General features: G+C 41.9%; 1 protein-coding gene across 1 annotated transcript in view; it reads right to left on the bottom strand.

Annotated features, from left to right (window-relative positions):
* Positions 1-11,122, bottom strand: part of lman1 (lectin, mannose-binding, 1) — a 29,042-nt gene extending 17,920 nt beyond the window's left edge. Inside the window, exons 1-10 of the mRNA XM_021622602.3 lie at positions 10,864-11,122; positions 9,327-9,481; positions 7,936-8,043; positions 7,493-7,554; positions 6,869-6,968; positions 6,161-6,284; positions 5,829-5,887; positions 5,467-5,599; positions 2,370-2,563; positions 2,113-2,183 (exon numbers count right to left, since the gene is read on the bottom strand). Coding sequence (XP_021478277.2) covers positions 2,113-2,183; positions 2,370-2,563; positions 5,467-5,599; positions 5,829-5,887; positions 6,161-6,284; positions 6,869-6,968; positions 7,493-7,554; positions 7,936-8,043; positions 9,327-9,481; positions 10,864-11,098 — 1,241 coding nt within the window. The 5' untranslated portion in view covers positions 11,099-11,122. The remainder of the gene's footprint in view (positions 1-2,112; positions 2,184-2,369; positions 2,564-5,466; positions 5,600-5,828; positions 5,888-6,160; positions 6,285-6,868; positions 6,969-7,492; positions 7,555-7,935; positions 8,044-9,326; positions 9,482-10,863) is intronic.
* Positions 11,123-18,777: the final 7,655 nt, after the last annotated feature.

The raw sequence follows: 18,777 nt of genomic DNA, 5'->3' as shown, positions 1-18,777 counted from the left end.
GTCAGAGCAAAAACCAAGCCATGATGTCAAAGGAATTGTCCGTAGAGCACCGAACCAGGTTTGTGTTGAGGCACAGATCTGAGGAAGGGTACTAAAACATTTCTGCAGCATTGAAGGTCCTCAATAACATCATTCTTAAATGGAAGAAGTTTGGAACAACCAAGACTCTTCCTAGAGTTGGCCCCCTGTCCAAACTGAGCAATCGGGGGAGAAGGGCCTTGGTCAGGGAGGTGACCAAGAACCCGATGGTCACTCTGATAGAGCTCCAGAGTTCCTCTGTGGAGATGGGAGAATCTTCAAGAAGGACAACCATCTCTGCAGCACTCCACCAATCAGGCCTTTATGGTAGCGACCAGACGGAAAGGCACATGACAGCCCACTTGGAGTTTTCCAAAAGGCACCTAAAGGACTCTCAGACCATGAGAAACTAGATTCTCTGGTCTGATGAAACCAAGATTGAACTCTTTGGCCTGAATGTCAAGCACATCTTTAGGAAACCTGGTACCATCCCTACGGTGAAGCATGGTGGTGGCAGCATCATGCTGTGGAGATGTTTTTCAGAGGCAGGGACTTTGGAGACTAGTCAGGATCGAGGGAAAGATGAAAGGAGCCAAGTACAGAGAAATCCTTGATGAAATCCTGATCGCTCTGGAGCAGGTTCTCAGACTGGGGTGAAGGTTCACCTTCCAACAGGACAACGACCCTAGGCACACAGCCAAGACAACGCAGGAGCGGCTTCAGGACAAGTCTCTGAATGTCCTTGAGTGGCCCAGCCAGAGCCCGGACTTGAACCCGATCGAACATCTCTGGAGAGAAGAATGGGAGAAACTCCCCAAATACAGGTGTGCCAAGCTTGTAGCGTCATACCCAAGAAGACTCAGGGCTGTAACCTCTGCCAAAGGTGCTTCAACAAAGTACTGAGTAAAAGGTCTGAATACTTATGTAAAATGTAATATTTTCGGGGGTTATTGATTTTTTTATTTGCAAAACTTTTTTTTTTTTGCTTTGTCATTTTGGGGCATTGCGTGTAGATTGACGAGGGGGAAAAAAACATGAATCAATTTTAGAATAAGGCTTTAATGTGACAAAATAAATGTGACAAAGTCAAGGTGTTTGAATACTTTCCAAACACACGGTTATTTCTAGTCTATGGACTAGGAAAGACAGCAATATATGATTTGGTTTGATTACCTGGCCAATGTTTCCACATGTTACATTTTAGCATGTGGCACAAATGCAATTTATTATAATTTTTCCTGCTTAATTTCCAAGTTATCTATAAGTAAAAAAGTAAGCATTTGGAAACAGTAGCCAGGTAATCAAACCAAAGAATGGAATGCTGTCAAACCTTGTCAATTGGCTGCTTATAAAAAGGTACGGAAACCAATATGCAATTGTTAATTTGGGTGAACTATTGCTTTAATCTATGAGAACCTGAAAATATCGACATGTTTAGGAAACAATGGTTACGTCAGGTAACGGAAATATATAACGGTTAGGCTATATGTTATATCGTCTCAAAGCACTGACAAGCTCCATGTTAGAAAACAGTCATGATGTTATCAGGAAAAAATATATATTTGTATGTATTTATTCATCCTCTAGTCTAGAATGCAGTTTGGATGCTCTATAAAGTAAAGAAGTGCCCACCAGACTCCCCAGCTCATATCCTCATGCACAAAACACAGTCGAAAGTCAGCAAACAAAAGCTGAAGGTAAATATGGATTAGGGATGAGCTCCTGGGGAGACAAGGTGTCTATCCCACTGGGGGTGTAGCGGAGGAGGTTTAAGGTATCATAGTCTTGGGGGCTTGTAGTTAAGGTATCATAGTAAATCCTACACACAAGCCGGGGGGGGGGGGGGGGGGGGATTTCAGACTGGGAAGCAAGAGACAAACAAAATGTGCAGATTATTGGGTCTAGGCGGAGACACCGGCGGCAGCGGAGTATTGTGTTGTGAGATTAAATATGAGATTTAAAAAGGATTTATTTATGGCCTGGATTGAAAAACAATAGCTTGTTTGTCTGGAATATCAGATCTTACGTACAGTACTGTGTGTGATAAATACAGTTAAGGAATAATAACAAAACAATTGCTGTGACAGTACCCACCTCAACTCGTTCAGGTTCCTCAGTACTTCCTGTTGCGTTGCAACCACTGCACCCATCTCTTGACTCGGAGCCTGAAGAATTCAATAAACATAAAAACGATTGAAACATGTCATGATTCTTTTTTTAGTAAAATTATAAAACTTCAGTATGTGCATGTGGCTCTATTGATATGAACAATTTACTTACTGTATGTGTGTGCGCTCTTTTACGAGTGTGTTTGTATGTATGTGCGCTCGTGATCTTCCTAGACTTCCTACCTGTCCCACCTGTCCTCCAGACTCCCCTTGGCGCTTGGAGATCTCGTCGGTAGCCACGGATACGTAGCGTCGCTGTTCGTCCAGGATCACGGCCAGCTGATGGTGAAGCTGCTTGATCTCCAGATGGATCCGGTTCTGGCCCTCAAACACTTGGCGGATCTCTCTGTCGTTCACACTCTCATACATGTCCTCAACTACACAGACCAGACAGAAGAACATCTTATTGGCATCTATTATTAGCATCTATTATTAGCATCTGGACATATCCAACCCCCCACCCCCGCCAATTTTTCCGCTAATTTCCTGTAATTGGACAAACTTTCCTATAGGAGGGAGGTAAATGTTTGCAGTTTTTAATATGATAACTGATTATCAAAAACAGGTCCTACCCCAGTCGGTAATTCGACCATGATTACTTTGAGTAGCTGTCCGCTAGACTAACTTAACAAAAATCTAAAAACAGCTGACATGAAATAATTGAGTGACTGCTGATGCACGACTAATTTCCAAACCGCACCTTGTGTATTCTATTATTCCAACAGTAAGCGGAAACCTCGACTGATCTCTTGCTGTTGATAGTTTTATAGAGGGCATTCAGAAAGTATTCAGACCTGTTGAATTAATCAGGTTTACAGCCTTATTCGAAAATTGATTAAATTGCCCCCCGCCCTAATTAATTTACACACAATATACCTTAATGTAATGCAAAAACAGGTTTGTACAAATGTATAAAAAAATATAAATATCATATTTACATAAGTGAATCTAGATGGCCAGGCTCTGATATATATATAAGACTAAGGCTATAGATATATAGATATATATCTATATATCTATCTACAAGGGTTTTTATTTTTACTATGTTCTACCTTGTAGAATCATAGTGAAGATAAGCTAAAACTATGAAATAACACATGGAATCATGAAGTAACCCCCCCAAAAAAAGTGTTAAACAAATCCAAATATATTTTACATTTCAGATTATTCAAAGTAACCCTTTGCCTTGATGACAGCTTTGCACACTCTTGGCATTATCTCAACCAGCTTCACCTGGAATGCTTTTCCAACAGTCTTTACAGAGTTCCAACATATGCTGAGCACTTGTTGGCTGCTTTTTCTTCACTCTGCGGTCCAACTCATCCCAAACCATCTCAACCGGGGCGGCAGGGTAGCCTAGTGGTTAGAGTGTTGGACTAGTAACCGGAAGGTTGCGAGTTCAAACCCCCGAGCTGACAAGGTACAAATCTGTCGTTCTGCCCCTGAACAGGCAGTTAACCCACTGTTCCCAGGCCGTCATTGAAAATAAGAATTTGTTCTTAACTGACTTGCCTGGTTAAATAAAGGTTAAATAAAAATAAATAAAAAAGGTTGGGTGATAGTGGAGGCCAGGTCATCTGATGCAGCACTCCATCACTCTCCTTCTTGGTCAAATAGCCCTTATACAGCCTGGAGGTGTCTTGGGTCATTGTCCTGTTGACAAATATCCCACTAAGTGCAAACCAGATGGAATGGAGTATCGCTGCAGAATGCTGTGGTTGCCATGCTGGTTAAGTATGCCTTGAATTCTAAATAAAATCACTGACAGTGTCACCAGCACTGTCCTCCTCCATGCTTCACGGTGGGACCCACACATGCAGAGATAATCCTTTCACCTATTCTGCGTCTCACAAAGACACAGCTGTTGGAACCAAAAATCTCACATTTGGACTCAACTGACCGAGGGAACAATTTCCACCGGTCTAATGTCTGCGGCTCCTGTTTCTTGGCCCAAGCAAACCTCTTCTTCTTATTGGTGTCCTTTAGTAGTGGTTTCTTTGCAGTAATTTGACCATAGTCCATCTGTAAATAGCCCACCCAATCTACCTACCTCATCCCCATACTGTTTTTAATTTACTTTTCTGCTCTTTTGCACACCAGTATCTCTACTTGCACATCATCATCTGCTCAATTATCACTCCAGTGTTAATCTGCTAAATTGTAATTCTTCGCTACTATGGCCCATTATTGCCTAACTCCTCACGCCTTTTGCACACAATGCATATAGACTTTCTTTTTTTCTACTGTGTGATTGACTTGTTTATTGTGTTATTGGCTTGTTTATTGTTTATCCCATGTTATTCCATGTGTCACACTGCTTTGCTTTATCTTGGCCAGGTCGCAGTTGTAAATGAGAACTTGTTCTCAACTAGCCTACCTGGTTAAATAAAAGTTGAAATAAAAACCATTTTAAATGAAGGCCTGATTCACCGAGTCTCCTCTGAATAGATGAGGTTGAGATGTGTCTGTTACTTGAACTCTGAAGCATTTATTTTGGCTGCAATTTCTAAGGCTGGTAACTCGAATGAACTTATCCTCTGCAGCAGAGGTAACTCTGGGTCTTCCTTTCCTGTGGTGGTCCTCATGAGAGCCAGTTTCATAACAGAGCTTGATGGTTTTGCAACTGCACTTGAAAAAACGTTCAAAGTCCTTGAAATGTTCCACATTGACTGACCTTCATGTCTTAATGATAGCCTGTCGTTTCTCTTTGCTTATTTGAGCTGTTCTTGACAAAATATGGACTTGGTCTTTTACCAAATAGGGGTGGTATACAGAATACAGCCCTACCATGTCAAAACACAACTGATTGGCTCAAACGCATTCAGAAGGAAATAAATTCCACAAATTAACTTTTAACAAGGCACACCTGCTAATGGAAACGCATCCCAGGGTACTACCTCAAAGCTGGTTGAGAGAATGCCAAGATTGTGCAAAGCTGTCATCAAGGTCTTAAAGGGTGGCTACTTTGAAGAATCTCAAATAGAAAATATATTTGGATTTGTTTAACCCTTTTTTTGCTTACCTCATGATTCCATGTGTTATTTCATAGTTTTCATGTCTTCACTATTATTCTACAAATGTATAAAAACAGTAAAAAATACAGGAAAAACCCTTGAATGAGTAGGTGTCAACTTTTGACTGGTACAGTATGTCATTTTTAATGGGCCCGCAGCCTATTAAACAAAATGCCCATCCCTGATCTAGAATGTAAAAAAGTAGCATATGATATGTATAGCAAAGACAGGATGAAGTCTGGGGAATATTATGGAGTGAAACTAACTGGGTTGTCCCTGAACGTCCGGATGCTCCTTCTGGTAGTCCTCTTTCTTTTTGTCCAGATCCTGCTGAAAGTTCTCAAATTCCTCCTGGTACTTGTCCTTGTCCTGCTTGGGCATCTCCGCTTCAGGTGGGGGCTTCAAATGGGACAAAACAACCCCTGTGAACCAACGCTGAAGAGACTGATGCCCTGTACTCCCCTTGCTTACATAATGCTTTCTCATACCTCTTTTGAAGAAATAGGGCACACGATTCACTCTGATGTTCTTCCATTTAAAATTGTACTGAGTGGTACTGTAAAGTGGTTTAACTTGTGGTAAGTGGAAACTGTACCAGTAACAGTTATAACTAAGAAAATCTAGTTACCAGTTCTTGGCCAGGCTCTGATAGTCTGAACGTCAAGAAGGACAGGACATCATGATCGTCTGGAAGGCAAAAGTTACATTCAAACAAAACACACTAAATATGATTAAACAAAATGATTTGTTTCATGATTGACCATTATAACCTAACAATATCCACATTTTACATTTCAAGCAGTTTAATCTAAATAAATTAGGAATAGTAAACATTTCATTTGAAAGAAATGACATATAAAAAGGGGTTTATACATGCTTATGGCAAGTTTAATAATGCATTACAACCACATAATGCATTATACCTGCAGGCCTCAATTAAACTGTTACCAAGATAACCACCTGCTAGACCACCAGTGGCAGCCGAGATGCCGAAGTAGCCCTCCTGTGGAATGACCATGTTGTCCACTTTTGTACAGAACTCATAGTCATCCTTATCTGGCGTGAAACCATTGTTGATCAGCACCTGACAGGACAGAAAATGTTATTAGCACATTAACCAAGTGCAATCAATTAAAATGCATTATAATTGTGTAGTGTTTAATTGGGAGTTACAGTTTGGGCCCATCGCTGTGGCTCACGTACGGACTAGGGAGAGGCATGTGTCCTCCGAAACACAACCATGCCAAGCCGCACTGCTTCTTGGCACACTGCTCGCTTAACCCGGAAGCCAGCCAACACCAATGCGTTGGAGGAAACACCATACAACTGGCGACCGTGTCAGCGTGCATGCACCCGGCCCACCACAGGAGTCGCTAGAGCGCGATGGGACAAGGACATCCCAGTCGGCCAACCCCTCCCCTAACCCGGACGACGCTGTGCCAATTGTGCGCCGCCTCATGGGTCTCTACAAATCCAAGATCGAACCCGGATCTGTAGTGATGTAGTGCTTTAGACCGCTGCGCCACTCGGGAGGCACGGCATATTTCTGTGTTTGATGCATACGGGTGTTGCTCATTTTAAATCATGTTCTCAATAAATGGCCAATATAAAAACACCAGTCAAATTTGTCTCAGGTTTTTGATTGGAGGGGATTGATAATTGACTTACTGTTAGTGTTCTTTTATAGTATGTTATTTTGGCTCTGACAGGATAGGGTTTGTTACGGAAGTCTCTTAAGCATGTCCCCAGGGCCTGAGTCGTGCCATCACTGAAAAGAAAACAGCAATTTTTTTTAAAGACACATTACATAGTAGTATTAGAAGTAGTATTAGAAGTAGTAGTACTACTTTATATATCACAAGAAGGGAAATTCATTCATCCTCACAAGCATCGACAATACAAAGTACAAAGGGCAGACCTGGATTTATAACAAGTATAAAGGAGACACACACCACAGCAGCAGGAGAAACAAGTACAGAGAAAATAGTGCAACATAGTTTGCCATACAAACAGACAATACATGGGTTTGGAGATCTCAGAAATGAAGGAAAACAGTTTCAATTAATGTGTAAACAACACAGAGTAGTGACGACACAGAAGACAGTGGTGTAAACTCCAACACATAGATGGCACAGAAAAGTGATTTCCAGCTTTCACTGCCCAGGGAGATTAGGAGGAGAGAGAGGATTATAATCTCCAACCACAAATAAATCATTATATTTTCTAATCTTCTTTTAAGTTGTAAAATGTTCCGTTGGTGATGTCAGTAAGGCGAAGGAAATGTTGACTTACTTTGGGTGATCATAAACAAGTTTGCCATTGTTTCCCACTACCAGCACAGCAGGGTTATTTTTCTAAAACAAACAGTAAAAACAAACAACAATTTGTAATCTACCTAATCTAGTTTTTAAAGGTTATTGTTTCTTTCACTACATCCAATACATGCTATCAGACCTAGACTACAACTTGAAAATATGAAGAAAAAAAACGTATATCAAGATAAGAAAGTGTGTACAGTATTAACCCACATTTCCCTATTATTTGCGTTGCAGTATTTGAATTTTAAAATATTAAATGACATTATGAAAAAAAAAAAACAGTTAATTGACATTTTACCTGAATTAATTTGCAATATCCTTTTGACCTTTTTGCTTTACCCATTATTTATTTAATTAACACATTTATTGTAAATTGATTAAACGAATGTAATAAAATCATAAAATCTGACCACCAACCTTCCCATCGTTGTCGAAGGAATCGAAGAAGATGCCGATACCGTTCCAGTTGTCAGCGGCTCCATAGACAGGACCATCCAGGCCTTGTGCAGTAGTGAACCATATCGCCTGGAAGAGGGATGAGGACATGGAGACTGTGAACGTCCAAAAATACTTATTTTAACTGTCTGAATAACTATAGGTAACAGTAGAGCAGCAGAGGGAAAGAGAGATAAATATAGGGACAGTAGATACAGTAAAATGTACAGTACAGTGAACGCATAATGAAGGCCTTGAACCCACGACCTTGGCTGTTACAAGTGCCACGCTTTTACCCATCTGAGCCACAAATGGACAGGACAGACATGGAGAGATAAATAAGGGGATTAACCTGTAGTCTGAGCCGAAAGGTCAGCACAACTCCACACTCACTACCAGCAGACTATAGCTGCAGGGATACAGGCGTAGGTAACTCAATGGACATTAATAGGCATACCTATCACACTATTGAGCTGACACAAAACATACTGTACTGGCTCTAATATTTAATTTTCACATATTTTCCAGCACGGCTCCAGCAAGTATGGTGGATGTGTGTGTGACCAGGCAGCTTGGCTCAGCTCAGTAAGCTGACTAGGGCATGAGCATAGAGAATGATAGAGGACTATAGTGGCCAAAATTGAGAAGGAAAAAAAAGTCACCTTGTCCAAAAGAAATTGACATGGTTATCAAAAAGTCATGCCAGGGTAAACCTACACGAAACACCTTATTTTAAGTGTTTCTAAAATCACCTATGGGAAAAATGAATGATGGAAAAACAACTGGAACCATTTCCTTGTTCGACCACTAGGTTTTATGGGTATTATGACTCATACTGTGGTACTCTATTCTGAAGTAGTCAACTGGGTGGTACTTCATTCCTATGGTTCACATAATTCCATCCAGGTCATCAGGAGGGATCAGCCAATTAATTATACTTGTGTGCAAACACAGTAGCAGAAGAAGATAACTGACTACTTCAAAATGGAGCTGCCTGTAGGCTCACAGACGCCATAATGGGACAGATACACAGAAGAATCCTCTATCATTCCCTATGGGCTAGAGTCAGAGTATATGGAAGCCATAGGAAGGAAGGTATTACTTCTCTCTTGGCTAGCTTCACAATAACAAGACGCATACATATGCTGTAGCCAGTGTTTTTAAAGCACACTGCAGTTAGCCCAGGGTTAAGTCATGCTTGTGTGAAAGGAGGGTAGCATAGCCCTGGGCTAAATTTAACCCATGTTTAAGGATAGCCCTGTGCTAAGAAAATGCTGTGTGAAAAGGCCTAGTGTGAAGCTAGACATGAGTGAATTTCCCAAATCTTTATATAATAAAGGAAAATTGACTTGGCAAGGTGGCGTTCCTCTTACCAGGCCGTCCGCTCCCATCCTCCCTCGTCCAGACACACGGAATGTCACCTCTGCTTCCCAGTTGTCAAAGTTGACCGTGGACTTGGTCCAGACCGAGCCCTTCTGACTCCTGAGAGAGGGGGTGATACGGACCTGATCGGCACTGGGGATGGCATCTGGAATAGACACAAGACGTTTGGGGTAAAGTCATACTGTGCAAACCCTTACTGACAGAAGGCTAAGACAGCTCAGTTACCAGAAGAGTGGTCCGTTCCGTTATGACTGCACGGTACAGAAGCTTTGTGACCGACTGCGAATGTCCAGAAATACTTGTTTAACTGTTTGCATAGCGTAACTAAGTAAAGTAAGTGAGCCTTGCCCGAGCAATAATGGCCCATAGTGCAACTATGTATTGGTCCGTGGTAAACAATTGACCAGAAGTTATTTTCTTTACAAGCCTTGGGGTTAGTAACATCATTGTGTCTTATGCCTATGTACACATGTACATGTGTTACCGAGATTGTTATTATTTCAAGGTTCTTTGTGGACAACGTTTACATGGATTAATTACATTCTGAAACCTTAAGTAACCTTAAGTAAAGACAATAGGTAGGCCCAATATTGTTAGCATTGCAGTCAAGGGTTTGGCAGACACCCAAGGTCCACAATAGTTTGTATATTTTGAGCCTAAATTAAAAATGTCACAGTAGTTCAATCGTGTGTGTGTGTGTGTAAAACATGCCATGTTCTGTACCCTGATCAGAAATGGACAACTTGATCAAATTGACTACTAAATCAGGGTGAGTTGACACCAGTCCGGGACCTTTGCACTGCTTCTAAAGATACTGATTTGTTAACCCTTTACATTACAACAAAACCATGCTAGTAGAGGGACTGATCAATTCAATAGGAAAGAGATTAGAAACCCATACAATGCTCACTAACCTTTAAAAGACAACGCGTTTTCTCTGATAATATTATGAAACCCAATGCTGCGGTAATGTTTTCCAAGGACGATTCTAAAACCTGGAATGATCTGTATGTCCATATTTCGTTTCTTATAGGTTGCAACGTTGTTAACAAGAATCCCCTCAACTATTATACCGTGTCAGTTAAAATGCAATGTAAGCTTGGCAACACCAGCTGGTATACTTTGAGGTAGGGTGATTTAGGCAGCTGGCAGGCATGAACGTGACAAGGTAATACTCAATGTAGCTAACGTTAGCTAGCTACCTGGTAACTTTACTGATGTCTGCATATTGTGTATTTCTCCTCTTCTCCTGCTTCTCTCCCCGTCTGATGCTGCTGCTCATTTCACTGCCATGACATGTTGAAACGAGTTTTATATCAGGCCCACTGCCTCTCAGTGGGCTACAGGCAGTAGCCGACTGGCTACAACAAACGTGTCATAAATGTTCCCCCACATGCAACATGGCGAAGTTACAATCGCTGGCTAGAATGGTAAGATATCCATCGCAGCGGATTCACCTTATTATAATGATTTATAACGGTCAGCAATTAGCCTAGCCACCGGCACCAGTCACAAATTGAAACTTACTTCCACTGTGTACCCAAAAGGGAATACTCCCGTCGGCTTGAGACAGGTGCGGTCCCTTGAAACTGTACTTGTATTCAAACCTGCGGTTTGGGGCTTCTGCAGTCGAAGCAGCGGCGGCGATATTATTGGCATTACTGTGTTGACATATTAAAGTAAATATTAATAAACACGCTTCAGCAGCCAGGCCGTTTACTATGGACACTGCCATCTTTTGGTACCACTGCTGACGTAGCATTGAATCAGAGAGGATGATGGGAATGCCTGTAGGGCCAACAGGGCGCTTTCTTATTGGTCGAATCCCTAGACGTTGTAGGCTGAAATTACACGTTGTAGGCTGACACATGCCTGCATTTCTTTCACAGCGTAAACAACGACCGCAACCTTTTGTTTTCACAATGTAGCCCAACCAGTCTTACTTTGTTGTATTTTCGTAAATCTTTGACATATCTTACCAACATATTTTTATCGAATCCTGTGATGTGGCCACATCTTTCACCTCAAGTGACCTATAGGCTGCGTGACCACATCATACAGACATGATTCATGATTTATAATGATTTGCTATTTGGTGGAGGTATATACCTACTCTGTTGTTATGAAGGATATATACACGTTTCTTTACCATAACAGCCATAACATAATGATCCTGAATAACAACAACAATAAAAGTAGTGATGATAAGAAGGGCGCTGGAGGGGATGGCTGCCATTTTAACGGCCCAACTGTGCTATTTTGTGTGTTTTTTTACATTGTAACTTATTTTGTAGATACTGTTGATTCTAGCGTCTCTTATGACCGAAAATAACGTATAGATATCAGAACAGAGATTACTCACCTCGAACTGGACAAAGATTTTTTCTTTAATGAGACTGAAGTGAAAGATATAATGCTGCTCCCAGACAAGGCCCAAATCCCCATCACTCGCATGAAGAAACAAAGGAAATACATGGGGCGGAGATCAGGGTGCCTTGTGAGAATTTGTCGGCGAGTGTGTAACCCACCTCCAGAATCCATTCTATTAGCCAATCACTGGAGAATAAACTGGATGAGCTCCATTCGAGACTATCCTACCAACGGGACATTATAAACAGTAATATCTTATGTTTCACTGAGTCGTGGTTGAACTACAACACAGATAATATACAGTTGGCAGGGTTTTCTGTGCATCGGCAGGACAGAACAGCTACGTACGGTAAGATGAGGGGTGGAGTGTGTCTGTATTAGTCAATAACGGCTGGTGCGCGATGTCTAATATTAAGGTAGTCTCAAGGTATTGCTCTCCTGAGGTAGAGTACCTTATGATAAGCTTTAGACCTCATGATAAGCTTTAGACCACAATCTACGAGAAGAGTTTTCATCTATATTTTTCATATCCATCTATTTAACACCACAAACCAACCCTGGCACTAAGACGCACTCAACGAGATGTATAAGGCAATAAACAAACATGAATATGCTCATCTAGAAGCGGCGCTCTTAGTGGCCGGGAACTTTAATGTAGGTAAATCTGTTTTTAAATCAGTTTTTTTTCTCATTCCTACCAGCATGTCACATGCAACCAGAGGGGAAAAAACTGTATGCCGCCTTTACTCCGCATGCAGAGACGCGTACAAAGCTCTCCCTCGCCCTCCATTTGGAAAATCTGACCATGATTCTATCCTCCTGATTCCTGCTTTCAAGCAAAAACTAAAGCAGGAGGTACCAGTGACTCGCTCAATATGGAAGTGGTCAGATGACATGGATGCTTCGCTACAGGACTGTTTTGCCAACACAGACTGGAATATGTTCCAGAATTCGTCCAATGGCATTGAGGAGTATACCACCTCAGTCACTGGCTTAAGTGCATCGACGACGTTGTCCCTATTGGACCGTATGTACATATCCCAACCAGAAGCCATGGATTACAGGCAACATCCGCACCGAGCTAAAGGCTAGAGCTGCTGCTTTCAAGGAGCGGGACTCTAACCCAGACGCTTGTAAGAAATCCTGCTATGCCCTCCGACGAACCATCAAACAGGCAAAGCGTCAATACAGGACTAAGATTGAATCCTACTACATTGGCTCTGACCTTCGTAGTATGTGTCATGGCTTGCAAACTATTACGGACTACAAAGGGAAACCCGGCCGCGAGCTGCCAAGTGACGTGAGCCTACCAGACGGCTAAATGCCTTTATGCACCAGCTGTTCCAGACGACTGTGTGATCACGCTCTCTGTAGCCGATGTGAGTAAGATCTTTAAACAGGTCAACATTCACAAGGCCGCGGGGCCAGATGGATTACCAGGATGCGTACTCGGAGCATGCGCGGACCAACTGGCAAGTGTCTTCATTTACATTTTCAAACTTTCCCTGACATAGTCTGTAATACCTACATGTTTCAAGCAGACCACCATAGTCCCTGTGCCCAAGAATGCGAAGGTAACCTGCCTAAATGACTACCGCCCTGTAGCACACACGTCGGTAGCCATGAAGTGCTTTGAAAGGCTGGTCATGGCTCACATCAACATCCTCATCCCGGAAACCCTAGACCCACTACAATTTGCATACCGCCCCAACAGATCCACAGATGACGCAATCTCAATTACACTCTACACTGCCCTTTCCCACCTGTACAAAATGAACACCTATGTGAGAATACTGTTCATTGACTACAGCTCAGCGTTCAACACCATAATGCCCACAAAGCTAAGAACCCTGGGACTAAACAACTCCCTCTGCAACTGGACCCTGAACGTCCTGACTGGCCGACCCAAGGTGGTAAGGGTAGGCAACAACACATCTGCCACGCTGATCCTCAACACGGGGCCCCTCAGGGGTGCGTGCTTAGTCCCCTCCTGTACTCCCTGTTCACCCACAACTGCGTGGCCAACCACAAATCCAACACCATCATTAAGTTTGCTGACGACACAACGGAAGTAGACCTGACCACCAACAGTGATGAGACAGCCTATAGGATGGAGATCAGAGACACAGGACAACAACCTCTCCCTCAACTTGATCGAGACAAAGGAGATGATTGTGGACTACAGGAAAAGACGCCCCCTGCAAACACGCCCCCATTCACATTGACGTGGCTATAGTGGAGTGGGTCAAGAGTTTCAAGTTCCTTGGTGTTCACAGCACCAACAAACTATCATGATCCAAACACTCCAAGACAGTTGTGAAGAGGGCATTACAACGCCCTTTCCCCCTCAGGAGAGTGAAAAGATTTGGCATGGGTCCCCAGATCCTCAAAAGACTCTACAGCTACACCATCGAGAGCATCCTGACTGTTTACACCACTGCCTGGTATGGCAACTACTCGGCATCTAACCATAAGACACTACAGAGTGCCTGACTAACAGGCTTATATAGCCTGGCTACTCTTTTTTCAAATGTATTTTTACTGTTGTTTTATTTCTTTACTTACCTACACACACACCATTGGTTAGCATTTCACTGTAAGGTCTACACCTGTTGTAGTAGCGCACGTGTAGCGCACCTGTTGTAGTGGCGCACGTGACCAATAAACTTTGATTTTAGCGCTTGGCAACGCAGACGGTCGTTGGCGCGGGTAAGCAGTGGAGGTGCGATAATTGAATAACATGTTTAAATGTATTTTGCGCATGCGACACGAGCGATGCTGTCAGCATGTAATTGAACACAAACAATGATATGTTTTCATGTCTTTATTGAACACACCGTGTAAACATTCACAGTGCAGGGTGGAAAAAGAATGTGAACCCTTTGATTTAATAACTGGTTGACCCTCCTTTGGAAGCAATAACCTCAACCAAACATTTGCTGTAGTTATGGATCAGACCTGCACAACGATCAGGAGGAATTTTGGACCATTCCTCTTTACAAAACTGTTTCAGTTCAGCAATATTATTGGGATGTCTGGTTTGAACCGCTCTCCTGAGGTCATGCCACAGCATCTCAATCGGGTTGAGGTCAAGACACTCTAGAAGGTGTATTTTCTGCTCTTGAAGCCATTCTGTTGTTGATTTACTTTTGTGTTTTGGGTCGTTGTCCTGTTGCATCACCCAACTTCTGTTGACCTTCAATTGGTGGACAGATAGCCTCCTGCAAAAATTCTTGATGAACTTGGAAGTACATTTTTCCATCCTGTCCAGTCCCTGACAGTCCCTGTCCAGTCCATGAGGCAGCAAAGCAGCCCCAAACCATGATGCTCCCTCCACCATACTTTACAGTTGGGATGAGGTTTTGATGTTGGTGTGCTGTGCCTTTTTTTCTCCACACATTTTTGTCCACATGTGTTCCTTCCAAACAACTCAACTTTAGTTTAATCTGTCCAAAGAATATTTTGCCAGTAGCGCCGTGGAACATCCAGGTGCACTTTTGAAGTGCAGCAATGTTTTTTTTTGGATAGCAGTTGCTTCTTCCGTGGTTTCCTCCCATGAACACCATTCTTGTTTAGTGTTTTACGTATCGTAGACTCGTCAACAGAGATGTTAGCATGTTCTAGAGATTTTTGTAAGTCTTTAGCTGACACTCTAGGATTCTTCTTAACCTCATTGAGCATTCTACGCTGTGTGCTTGCAGTCATCTTTGCAGGACGGCCAGTCCTAGAGAGAGTAGCAACAGTGCTGAACTCTCTCCATTTATAGACTATTTGTTTTACAGTGGACTGATGAACATCAAGGCTTTTAGAGATACTTTTGTAACCTGTTGTATTTGGCGCATGTGACAAATACAATTTGATTTGATACTTGTGTTTTTACAGCTGTGAGTCTTTCTGGGTAAGTCTCTAAGAGCTTTCCACGCCTGGATTGTACATAATTTGCCAATTATTATTTTCAGATATCTTCAAGCTCTGTCAAATTGGATGTTGATGATTGCTAGACAACCATGTGTTGTCATGTGTTGCTGCCATGTTGTCTTAGGTCTCTCTTTATGTTGTCGTGATGTGTGTTTTGTCCTATATTTTTAATCCCAGCCCCCTGCATGAATCCTTTTGCGTTTTGGTAGGCCGTCATTGTAAATAAGAATTTGTTCTTAACTGACTTGCCTAGTTAAATAAAGGTTAAATAAAAATAAAAATGTTCAGGTTTTGCCATAGATTTTCAAGCAGATTTATGTCAAAACTGTATCTCGGCCACTCAGCAACATTCACTGTCTTTTTGGTAAACAACTCCAGTGTAGATTTGGCCTTTAGATGTTTTTAGGTTATTGTCCTGTTGAAAGGTGAATTCATCTCCCAGTGCCTGGTGGAACGCAGACTGAACCAGGTTTTCCCCTAGCATTTTGCCTGTGTTTATCTCCATTCCATTTATTTTATAATTCTGAAAAACTCCCCAGTCCTTAATGATTACAAGCATACCCATAACATGATGCGGCCACCACCGTGCTTGAAAAAAAATGGAGAGTGGTACTCAGAAATGTGTTGTGTTGGATTTGCCCCAAACATAGCACTTTATTTGTATGTGACAAATAACATTTGATTTGATTTGAATAAGTTAATTGCTTTGCCACATTTTTTGCAGTTTTACTTTAGTACCTTGTTGCAAACAGAATTCATGTTTTGGAATATTTGTATTATGTACAAGCTTCCTTCTTTTCACTGTCATTTAGGTTAGTATTGTGGAGTAACTACCATGTTGTTTATCCATCCTCAGTTTTCTCCTATCACAGACATTAAACTCTGTAACTGTTTTAAAGTCACCATTGGCCTCGTGGTGAAATCCTTGAGTGGTTTCCTTCCTCTCTGGCAACTGAATTAGGAAGGACGCCTGTATCTTTGTAGTGACTGGGTGTATTGATACACCATCCAAAGTGTAATTAATAACTTCACCATGCTCAAAGTCTGCTTTTGTTATTTTTATATTTTTATCCCATCTACCAATAGGTTCCCTTCTTTGCGAGGCATTGGAGACCCTCCCTGGTTGAATCTGTGTTTGAAATTCACTGCTCGACTGAGGGACCTTACAGATCATTGTTTGTGTCGGGTATAGAGATGAGGTAGTCATTAACAAATATAATGTTAAAAAACTATTATGAGGCCATGCAATCTATTATGTGACTTATTAAGCAAAATTTTCCTCATGTACTTATTAGGGCATGCCATAACAAAGGGGTTGAATGCCTATTGACTGAATACATTTCAGATTTTCCTTTTTTTTATTAATTAGTCAACATTTCCAAAAATCTAATTCCACTTTGACCTTATGGGGTATTGTGTGTAGGCCAGTAACACATCTCAATATTATCCATTCTGAATTCAAGCTGTAACAACCACATGTGCAATAATTCAAGAGGTGTGTATACAAACCGAAGGCATAGCTGGGTTTGTTTATGCTGTCGTTAAGTTGTGCACTAATACCACATGTATCTGTAGCAAGTGAACAAGAAATCATTTGACACAGCTCTGTATTGGGAGGAGAACACAACACTTGCTGTGCCCTTCTCCAACCCCCTGTATGCATCCATTATGAAGGTTAAACGAAGCAGCCAAGCGGATATGCTCTTGGAAAAGTGTTAAAAATGCACACTTGGTTCTGTATTACAACACTGCTTACTGACGTTTTAATTTTCACCAGGCCTTGGCCTAAGACCAGAGTCATTAAAAAAGCTCAAGCAACGCTAAGTAATTGATGGATAGTCAGACAGGATGTGTCCACTTTGCTTTTCTCTCTATCAACGTCTGGGGAACTTGGCTGCTTTCACATAAATCCATTGAGAGATTCTGGCTTAGCTTCTGTACTGTGTAGGCAAACCAGAAAAATCACTCCAACAAATTCACATACAAAAGCCCAACACCTTCCCTTACGCTTCTCTTTTAAAAGTGATTCAGTGAAACCCACAGCTCTGCACCTTTCCTCAACAGGATGGGTAGCTTTTTCTCATCGGAGAGGTCTTGGAAACACACAGCTCTGCACCTTTCCTGAACAGGATGGGTAGCTTTTTCTCATCGGAGAGGTCTTGCAAACCCACAGCTCTGCACCTTTCCTCAACAGGATGGGTAGCTTTTTCTCATCGGAGAGGTCTTGCAAATCCACAGCTCTGCACCTTTCCTCAACAGGATGGGTAGCTTTTTCTCATCGGAGAGGTCTTGCAAACCATTATTGCAGATTTTAAATTTGGGGAAATAAAACTCTCTAATTGCTTTATATTTTTTGACATTGGCAACCCTGTCTAAGGTTCTGTGGTGGCACAGTGACAACACAGCCTTTCCTCTACAGGGAGCCAGGTTTTCATGTTTCTACCCTTCTGTACTTTGTCAAGGTTTTTCTAAGGCTTTGATCAGTAACCACGGTCAAATAGTTTACTGTGGTGTACTGGTGATTTAGGGCCAGATCGCACTGCATTTTGCTTTGTGCTTCTTGTGTTTGTTTTTCCCAATAGGTGATGTAGTTCTGTTTTGACTGTGTTGTCATTTGGTTTATTCTGATTGATTGGATGTTCTGGTCCTGAAGCTTCAGTGTGTTAGTAGAACAGGTTTGTGAACTCAGACCCAGGACCAGCTGGATGAGGGCACCCTTTTCTTTGCTCAGCTCTTGGCATTGCAGGGCTTGGTAATGATATGAGTGGGGGTCACTGCATTTGATTTTTTGGGGTATTTTCTATTAGTGACTATGGCCTAATGTTGCCCTGCATGCATTGTTTGCAGTTTTCATCTGCATGCATTGTTTGTAGTTTTCATCTGCATGCATTGTTTGTAGTTTTCATCTGCATGCATTGTTTGTAGTTTTCATCTGCATGCATTGTTTGTAGTTTTCATCTGCATGCATTGTTTGTAGTTTTCATCTGCATGCAGTGCAGTGTTTCAGTGGGGTGTTTGTCCCATTGGGTGAAATCTTGCTTTTACAAGTGGACCCCACACCTCGCTGTCATAAAGTGCAATTGATAAAATGACATATTCAATTCATTTTTAATAGGTATTTCATGGTGTAGAATGCCCTGCTTGCTTTCTTTC

The sequence above is a fragment of the Oncorhynchus mykiss genome, chromosome 12 (genome assembly GCF_057628025.1).
Source record: "Oncorhynchus mykiss isolate SJ-2025 chromosome 12, ASM5762802v1, whole genome shotgun sequence".
In the NCBI taxonomy this organism is placed as follows: Eukaryota; Metazoa; Chordata; class Actinopteri; order Salmoniformes; family Salmonidae; genus Oncorhynchus; species Oncorhynchus mykiss.
Note: the sequence above shows the minus strand (reverse complement) of the source record. Positions and strands in the feature narration are given on the sequence as shown.